General features: G+C 42.4%; 2 protein-coding genes across 2 annotated transcripts; both read right to left on the reverse strand.

The window, feature by feature from the left end:
* Positions 1-156: 156 nt before the first annotated feature.
* srp14 (signal recognition particle 14) lies at positions 157-3,583 on the reverse strand. The gene is made up of 5 exons (XM_023802328.2): positions 3,439-3,583; positions 2,474-2,546; positions 2,240-2,352; positions 2,017-2,049; positions 157-960 (listed from the first exon to the last, which is right to left on the reverse strand). Exons 1-5 carry the CDS (start codon positions 3,460-3,462, stop codon positions 871-873), a joined length of 333 nt encoding a protein of 110 aa, XP_023658096.1. The 5' UTR covers positions 3,463-3,583; the 3' UTR covers positions 157-870.
* Positions 3,584-3,912: 329 nt separating this feature from the next.
* LOC111838887 (5'-3' exonuclease PLD4) lies at positions 3,913-8,625 on the reverse strand. Its single transcript, XM_023802314.2, has 11 exons — positions 8,525-8,625; positions 8,053-8,121; positions 7,750-7,952; positions 7,087-7,270; positions 6,866-6,986; positions 6,647-6,774; positions 6,329-6,529; positions 5,593-5,732; positions 4,694-4,859; positions 4,446-4,542; positions 3,913-4,362 (listed from the first exon to the last, which is right to left on the reverse strand). The coding sequence occupies exons 2-11, from the start codon at positions 8,101-8,103 to the stop codon at positions 4,154-4,156; spliced, it is 1,500 nt and encodes a 499-aa protein (XP_023658082.1). The 5' UTR covers positions 8,104-8,121; positions 8,525-8,625; the 3' UTR covers positions 3,913-4,153.
* Between the last annotated feature and the right edge of the window lie 425 nt (positions 8,626-9,050).

Below are 9,050 nucleotides of genomic sequence, written 5' to 3' on the forward strand. Positions count from 1 at the left end.
TTATGATACATCTTAATCCCTTCTAAGACCATGCAGCAAATTTTTTAGTGCATAAAGTTCAAACAAGGACCCCAAAAACGACACCAGCTCCTTCATGAATTTATTTGATCAGGGGTGCCAAAAAAAGCAAAAAAAAAAACAACCAAAACAAAGGACCGTGGGGAAATTAATCCAGTATTTCATTGACTGGAAGCTTTATTTTTCCCAAAATTCAGTGTTTTTTCTTTCTTCAATTTACATGAAGACTTAACGCAATGATCTAAAAAATTTAAACATCCGGTATTGTCACACGCAGAAAATACTGACAATTGCCAACAAGAACTCAAATTCTTTCACGTTCTGGCCATTTTGACATGGGCCATTCTGAACACATCCTGAGAACATTTCATCTTGTACGAACACGTGCCAAGAACCAATCAGAGGATAGTACCAAAAGAAAATGAGGCTTGCGATGACAGGTGACTGATGCAACGATCAAAAACAGAAATGCTTTTCATGAAATACAAGTTTGAAAGCAGTTTAAACCCACCGATATTGCTCTGATTTTTGGGAGGGACCCCCCCCTTCTCCCCCCCTTCTACCTACACCAGGCTGTACTTTCTGCAGGTCAAGTTCCCCTTTACCTTAACGGCCAAGCTGCAGGCCTTCGACATAAAGCGCTGGGACTGGGCAGCACCCCCAGCCTGCTGTCAGGCCCCACGGGCTTCCCCAGAACCCAAAGTCGCCATTCTGTCACGCTGCTGTTCTGCGCGGGTTGGACTCATTTTCCAGGCGGGAGCTGGCAGCTGTAATTAAGGTTGGGCTGATGTAAAGGGTGGGGGGGGGGGGACTCGGTTTGTGTGGGTGGGGTTTTCCGGCACCTTCCGCTGGTCACTGGGTGGCTTTGGTCTTCTTGCTTTTGCTCTTTTTGTCCTTCTTCTTCAGACCGTCCATGTGCGCCCTCAGTAGGTTAGAGTAGGCCTACACAACGGGGGCAGTTCATGCAGCTCAACGTCATTGTAGAGACCTCCACAAGTGACTGACCCAACCCTGCATGTCTAGTTCTCAAAACTAATACAATATGGATGCTTTAAGTAACCCCAGTTATCACACACATCACTGTGGTCTATACAAGGCATTTATTATGGCACAGACCTACAGTCTTGATTTTATTTAAACGGTATAAGGCATCATGTCAGGAACTAATCTGGCGCCTTTCAACCACCATCGATTAGCCATTTAACAGCCCAGATTCAGGTTACATACCTCATTAAAGGGTATAACAGTAAAACTCTCTGGACATGAGCCAACAACCTTCAGATCAGGAGACCCAGTGTATAACCACTATGCTACCTGCTCACTGCCCCATACAAGAGTAAAATTAAACCCCAATGGACCTGCTTTCAGCACCACAGCCAATCATACATGTCCACCTAACTGCAGTGAAAAAGGGAGGAGGGAGATGGAACACATACATTTTGGAGACTCCTTATGCTTTCATTAGTACTACAAAATAATATTGACACTTAGACTCACTGACACCATACAAAATGTGGGGGGGAAAAAACTGCCTGATTTTGGTTTCTCAATCCATTGATTCGAAACCTTTGACAAATAATGCCGAGGGTTTTCCACATCTGGTTGACTTGTCTCAGCCATCGAGTGCAACTGACAGTAGTGTCGTCAAACTACTTTACTGCCCAGAGTCGCAGCAGAGAACCACCAGCTCTGTCTGATTTATCCCACTTGGTTCCTCAAATAAGCCAAGTGTACTTGATGTACACTATCCACAAAGTATGGAAATGTTCTTTGGCTAAGTACATAGACCACAATGCACCGCGGGTGATAACTAATATTCACATCGAATACAAGGAAATCTACGGGCTTATCAAAGCCCAACAGGCCTGCAAAAAGTTTCTATATGCAGTTTAAATATGTGCAATGTCATACAATGAATGTTTACACAGCCTAAGACATAAAAAGTGTCAGTTTCACAGATAAAATACGAGGCTTGACACTTATGGTCAAAACACTCACCATCTGGAACTTTATAACTTCTTTACTGCTGACCTGAAAAAAAGTAAACAAAAAACACATTTGATGGTTTTGCCTTCAACTGCAACCTTCCAATTTAAAAGTCCCTACTGACTTATGTAATGAATTGTCAAAGTTTATTAGACACTATATATAAAGGGGCATTTTAAAGCAAATATGTACATTTTTAATGGTTTTAAAGCCTCATGCACAGTGGAAGACTCACCACTGTGCTGATTTTCCTCTTGCCATCTGTTGCCCGGAGGAGACACTTGTTATCAGATGGTTCAAAAGTGTCTGGGTTTCCTTTCCTGGGGACTGGTTTTGTCCTGCCGTCATCTGTGTGGATGTGGAGAAATCGGGTATGGGTTTCTATACAGTAATGTACACCCTCATTCCTCATCACTCAAACAGTGGCATTGCATATGAAAGACCAGACCACAGGAGACGCAGGACTTACACTTCTTTAATGTGATGTAAACGCTCCCACTGGTCCGGCATTTCTGAAAGAGCCGCGTCAGTTCGGTCAGGAACTAGAAAAAGAAAAATCGGTTCACATCACGCCCTTCCAAAATAGGCCCCTTGGCATGTCATCTTTACAGTATTACACGAGTGAAAAATGGATACAAAGTGACAGAAATGCATTCATACAAGCTCTGCAGGATGATTGACTAAATCAGTTTTAATAACGGGCGCTAGATAACATTTACATAACTCTGAGCTATTGGTCAAGTTCTCCCCAAGCGAGCTTGATGGGCCGAATGGCCTCCTCTCGTTTGTAAATTTCTTATGTTCTTATGACAACCCGGTTATTCCGTAAGTTTCATCCAGGAGGGGGAGGCAACACTACAGGCTTATCGATACGGAATTTCGAATTAATGCTTCTGCCACAGTTATCGCGATGCACAGCAGTTATATCAATGCGTATTTAAGGTATACACAGTGGTTACCACTGGGTTTTCATCAGTCTATTTGATATCTTCCCGGCTCATGTGTACGTGTGGTAACAGATGGTTAAAACCGTTCATAGTACACATACTCTTTAACTGTTTTAGTACTCCCCCGTCGTCTTCATTCGGGGTTAATACCGGTGTTATTTGTTTTTCTTATTTTTAATTAAATAATTCAAATCTCCCAGGTTTTTGTAATCTGCCCAGAGAATGGTACCCAATCTGGCTAGCCAACTCTTTTCACCAGACTATGGTTTACCCGTGGCTGAAATGTCAAATTAAATTAGAAATCGGAAACATTTTAAGAGATACTGATTTTCACTTCGCAGAAGCACCAGGCGTTAGATAAATAAAGCATGCTGTAATTTGTTAAGAGTTCATTGAAATTAACAACGCAAAACACGCCACGAAAAACACCCAACCCAAACTAATCTCATGATTCAATTAATAAATGGAACATACCCTAATAACTTACCGAGTCATTCTCAAGGAGAACCATGACTTTTCCCCGTAATTATAAATCTCAGAAGCGCGACGCTCACAGCTGACTCTAAGCACACGTAACTTAACCGGAAGTTAATGTCTAGCCACGACCTTTCACCTTTGACTTTGTGTCATGTGACGCAAAACAAGGAAGTAAACGTAAGCGAGCAGTATCACAGCAGCGTAGCCGGCACCCAAATTGTTCGTCAGTGATGCTTTTGCGGTTTAATTTTATTTTTGGTAAATATGTACATGTATTCAGTGTAATATATGTTATATGGAAAAAATGTTTAAATAAATAGACAACGTTAAACGTGTTAAGCGTTCTGCTGTACGTTTATAGACCAGAGTAAATATTTAGTTTTAATCTCTTTCACGTAATTTGTCAAACGTAACACCTGAGAAGTATTTATAAAAGAAGGGAAGCAGCTATACGACAGTCTTTACAAAATAGTGTGGAGACAGGTGTAGTAAACGATTTTATTTATGAAACAGATTAAAAATGTTAATGCTTATGTTACATCACGCCTACTGAATGGGGAAAACACTTGGGACCAGAGTTGCTTAAAACATACTCAAAACTAATACTTGAAAATTCAGCATGTCATCTTAAGGCAGACTGCATACGTGTCCCTACACCTTCTTTCGCCTAAGAACGATTCTGATCTGTTAGCTAGATTATTCTTCTAACACAGTGTTGCGTTATTTCAGGATCTATTGGTAAATGTACATTCGGGGTTGTAACCAAGGTTAGACAGCTTGAAGGCGTATCGAGAGTTCCAGTCCCTCTCAAAGGCCGCCCTCAGCTGCTCCTGCAGCGTCTGTCCTGTCCGGCCTGGATGCGGCTTGTTCTGGGAAACTACCAGCCCCACGCCGGCAGTATTGGCAAAGTAGTCAGCTGACCAGTTTGACGTACCTGCACATAGATGAAATGGGCTCAGCGGATGCAAATGTTTTTTATTATTATTTCATTTTGTTATGTTAATTGCTCTGCCTTACCAACGTACGCCGCTTTATCTGTCACCATATATTTATTATGGTTTACTCTGGAAAAAGGAATGTCTGATTGGTTCGCCACTGGTACGATATACACTTTCTGAAAAACCAAAAGACATAGATCATAGATGTTTGAAATGGTAAATCACTGAGATTTGACCAGTCAGCTAGAAACAATAATAGAATTTAGAAGCTACGGAAATGTTTTGTGAACAGGACTTATGTACTAGTGCGATAACGCCACATCGTACCACTTCAATGCTGATGTTGGCCGCTGGGTAGTGCAGATCATTGAGAGATTTCAAAAACGGCAGCATGGCTGGATCGGTGTCCTGACCGCAACTGACCAGCAGGCGGACTGCAACCTGCTTTGCGAAAGCCGTTTGCCTCAATGCGTCGTCAAGTGCAGGCCAGTAGCTTGAAAAAGAAAACCAGATTACACTATGAAAATGTCCATGCTGTTAATGAACAGATCATATTTACTATTTCCTTATTTTGACCACAAGAGGTCCGTGAAAAATAAGAATTCACATGTCCAGCTGTAATACCACATCAATCCACTTGAGGGCACAGTGAATTTTATGTTAAATGCATCATAAGAAGATAAGAAATTTACAAACGAAAAGGAGGCCATTCGGCCCATCAAGCTCGTTTGGGGAGAATTTAACTAATAGCTCAGAAATGTTGTACTACACACAGAAAGTTTAATGTTTCTAAATAGAAACAACAAAAGAGTGTCCATCCATCCATCTTCAAACTACTTAACCAATTTGTCTAAGCACATGTCTTTGATCAGCAGGAAATTTCCCATAGAAAATCCATGCGACACAAAGAAAACATGCAAACTCCACATGCACAGAGCTGAAGTGGCATAAGAACCCTCAACCCTAGATATGTACAAGAATGTATATGCAAATTTCTGACAGATAAATGGCATATAAATGACATTTAATAATCAGGGGTCCAAGATTTTGTTTCAACCAACCATTTGAGCATAAAGAGTCACAGACACAGAGTACTCAGCTGCTTGGTTGAAGCAAAATCTTGGATTGGATTTTTACTTTCTGGGCCTGAAATTTCCACCTCTGTTAATAATCACTGAGCTCATTGCAGGCTGCTTATCCCATGATGCAGGCCATCCTGGGCTCACCTGGAAGGTTTTGTAAAGCGAGACGTGGGAAAGTACTCCATGACGGCCACATCAACGAAAAGCTCCGCCTCCTGAATCACAGTGAGGATGGCGTCTAGATCCATTGTTCGAGTGCTTGGGCAGAATGACGGAGGTGAGGCCTGATAAGGAACAAGGAACAAGTTTTATTTGGATGTGGCTTTAATTATGTAAAGACTAACCCCTCCATCATGGCAACGGCGACAATGCGAATACCTGACGACATAACAATGCAATAACATCAGAAGTGCCCTGCATTCAGAATTGGTCAGGAGCTGAATATATAACTACATGTATTATAAGAAATCGACACCTCAGTAAATTTTAGACTTAACAGTACAAAAGAGTAGAAGAGACTCAGGTAAAATTCTGTTCCATCAGTTTATAACAAAACCTGTTGTTTCAATGCCGGCCCTGCAGGTCGAAGTTAGATTTTGGGGTTTTAGTTTTGAGTCAGCAAAGATAAGATTTTAATTTCAGGAGGAAAAATAAGTTACATAAAAATAATACTTCCAAGCAGTACAACGACTGGACATTTTTGACAATTTTAAAGTCATATTCAGCACATCCTTATATCCTTTTTGCTTTTCATAGCAACCTTGTTAAAAACTAACCCATTAAAACTCTAATCATACTGGTTGACAGTAATTTACTCTGCAGCTGTTTAACTAAAAATGTAGGGGTTGGGGGAAAGCAGGAGGAAATGAGAAGGACTCACAGAGATGTAGATCGCACTGGCTGCACCGCTTATGTTAACCATCAGGGGGCTCTCTTTGTTGATGGAGGTGTCAAAATATGCGGGCCAGTGTTTCGGGACTGAGGCGTTGTGGCGTCCCATAACCCAATATGATTTGAAGATCTTATATAAGTCGGCAGCCAGATGAGGGCAGTCATAGACAACCACGCCAAGCTCCTTCACCTTGGTTTGATAGATAAATAAATAAATATGTGCTGAGCAGACCTTGAAAACTCAGATTTTTTTCAACGTTCCATACCTGCCTGGTTATTTAGAGATATAAAAATCTGCAGCCTTCACCTGTGTCAAAGCTCTCCAGTCCATATTGGCACTTCCGATGAAGATGTGCTTCATGTCTACCACCCAGAGCTTGGTGTGGAGTACACCCCCAGTCAGATGGCCAAAGTTAACCTTTCTCACATGAATCCCTGTTGGAGGGGAAACACATTATGAAGGCTGACTTTGCATCTGGAGAATAAAATAGTTTAGCATGTAGGTAACTGGTCTTGAAATGGGAACCTTTAGCCTTGAGAACCTTCAGGTCAGTAGAGTTGTTTCTCACAGTTGGAACGCTGGTTGCCACCCAGACTGAAACATTTCTGGATGGAAGGTCCTGGAAGCGCTTGAATATGTCCCTGCCCTGTGAAACATAGAAGCCCAGAAGTCATCAGCCCAAAGGGGGTAACACTTCAGCAGGTGTCAGGCTGTCATGTCATGACTTCTGACACAAGATGACTCACAAGCCAATCCGTGGAGGAGTTGACTCCGATGTCATAGTCCGTGAGAGTCCAGTAGAAAGATGCCACATAGACACTGTTGGTTGCCCGGGTGAGGAGGTCTTTCCAGGCTTCGTACATGGGAATCCCGAAGGTGGCGTTGGAGTCATAATTCATGTACAGAGGGATGCTCTCAGCTAAAACAATCCTGGGGAATTTACAAGGATATATGTATTTTTTCAATACTTTACCTGGTGTGGTTACAGCAGGGCTGCTGTTGGAGATTTTGGGCCCCATGAAAGCATATCATATTGGGCCCCCAACCCAGACCAATCCAATTATGTTCCCAACTGTCCCCCTCTTAATGGCGCCCCTGGGATACAGTAACTGATCCTCCTCTTCCTAGAGAACACCCTCAGAAAAAAGGGTAAAAACTGACCTTTGTAATTGTTCCTTTTAAGGTACAGAAACGGACTTTGATGAACATCCCAAAGGTAGAAACAGCTTTAATGTACCATCAGTGGTACAGGAATGTTCTTGAGGGTACAAGCGCAGTGACAAGCAAAGGTACAAATTTTTACTCTTTTTTTTTTTTCCCTGAGATTGCATAGTAATAGATACATCACACTGTGTGGGAATATTTCTTTATGAAGAACAATGAAAGCTGTAATTTCCTCATCTCCTCACCTGCACTGCCCATCTGAGACAGGGTGCTGACTGAGCTGATCATCCTCTGGGTCCCATGCAGCTGACCCCCCCGCAGCCCTGACCCCCCCAGGGTCGCCTGCTTTGTGGGTGGATTTCTCTCGCAGGGTTAGGAAGAGGAGGGTCCCCAATGCAGCCAGGCACCCAACACTCAAGGTGAAGGTTTTACATTTTCTACCAATGTTCTAACAAAAAACAAATGCATTCAAGCACTTGGATTTTTTTTATGCAAGTACTGGGTATACAGGTATATAAGTTTTCTGTAACAGACAAGATTCATCTTACCTTTCGGTTGGAAACATAATTGTCATGCAAAGCAGTGTATGGAGAGAACATTTCAGTTCCTATTATTCCCTGTCATTGGAGAAAAACAACAGATTACTATTATGATAAAGATGAATTTACATTTATCAACCACAGTAGTGGTATTTCCAGCAAAATTTCCATCTAGTTTCAAAAAAGGCTTTTGGACACTCGAGGTTTATGGTTACTAGTAGTTGACCTGGTAAATCTATTGATGATGAGCAGCGCCAGTCAGTTCATGACAGTTAAGGTTCTGTTTACAGGTTTCACATGGCAGTGTTGAATAGGGAGGTCTGCTGGAAAGGCTAAACTCTGCACCAACACACTCAGCTCGAGACCAGCGACGGCATGCAATTCATCAATACGCAACAGATTTATGCCCAAGCATTGTGGGGATTTTAAATGAAACAGCACCACAGAACGTGGAAAAACATTGCAGAATAGGAAGCCTTACCAGTAAATGTCAGGTGTCTGTCCTCTACAAAAATGAAACAATATTTTGTGTTCTCTGGTTCCTCTGAAGACGTATCGTCAGACCCCTGCACAGAAACCCCCCATTTCCCGTTTTAAGTTTGTCCACTTCCCCTTTTGTGTGCATTACAGCTAAAATAAAAGGTTAAAACACACACACTGAAACCCACCTGTCATACTGATACTTCAAGAGAAAGTTCAGCGAAGTGTATGAAATTTGAGCAGCTAGTACAAAATGAACATTGTCCTGATAAAATATCACCCCCCACCCTGCTGCATCATTGCACTATGCACAGTATCTGCGGTAAAGATTCACACTGACCCTGGTCTTGTGCCCCCTTTGCTGCCTGGGACAGGCTCCAACCCCCCCCCCCCCCCCCCCCCAAATGACCTTGGCCAGTATAAGTGGTTGGAGGATGGCTGGATGGACACATGCCCACTGAGAGGACGATGGCAAAGAGAGCAATGAACACTTCCATGTTCAATTTAATAAGCTCACAACAGCCGAG

Source organism: Paramormyrops kingsleyae, chromosome 14, assembly GCF_048594095.1.
Source record: "Paramormyrops kingsleyae isolate MSU_618 chromosome 14, PKINGS_0.4, whole genome shotgun sequence".
Classification (NCBI taxonomy): domain Eukaryota; kingdom Metazoa; phylum Chordata; class Actinopteri; order Osteoglossiformes; family Mormyridae; genus Paramormyrops; species Paramormyrops kingsleyae.

What these genes read in the sequence shown, in the direction of transcription:
- srp14 (XM_023802328.2), bottom strand. Translation starts at nt 3,462, where the DNA reads ATGGTTCTCCTTGAGAATGACTCG. An exon ending in AGAGGAAAATCAGCACAGTG is followed by an intron (nt 2,050 to 2,239) that starts GTGAGTCTTCCA and finishes ACTTTTTTTCAG; the next exon opens with GTCAGCAGTAAAGAAGTTAT. An exon ending in AAGTTATAAAGTTCCAGATG is followed by an intron (nt 961 to 2,016) that starts GTGAGTGTTTTG and finishes CCCGTTGTGTAG; the next exon opens with GCCTACTCTAACCTACTGAG.
- LOC111838887 (XM_023802314.2), bottom strand. Translation starts at nt 8,103, where the DNA reads ATGTTCTCTCCATACACTGCTTTGCATGACAATTATGTTTCCAACCGA. An exon ending in ACTCCTCCACGGATTGGCTT is followed by an intron (nt 6,987 to 7,086) that starts GTGAGTCATCTT and finishes TATGTTTCACAG; the next exon opens with GGCAGGGACATATTCAAGCG. An exon ending in AGATAAAGCGGCGTACGTTG is followed by an intron (nt 4,363 to 4,445) that starts GTAAGGCAGAGC and finishes ATCTATGTGCAG; the next exon opens with GTACGTCAAACTGGTCAGCT.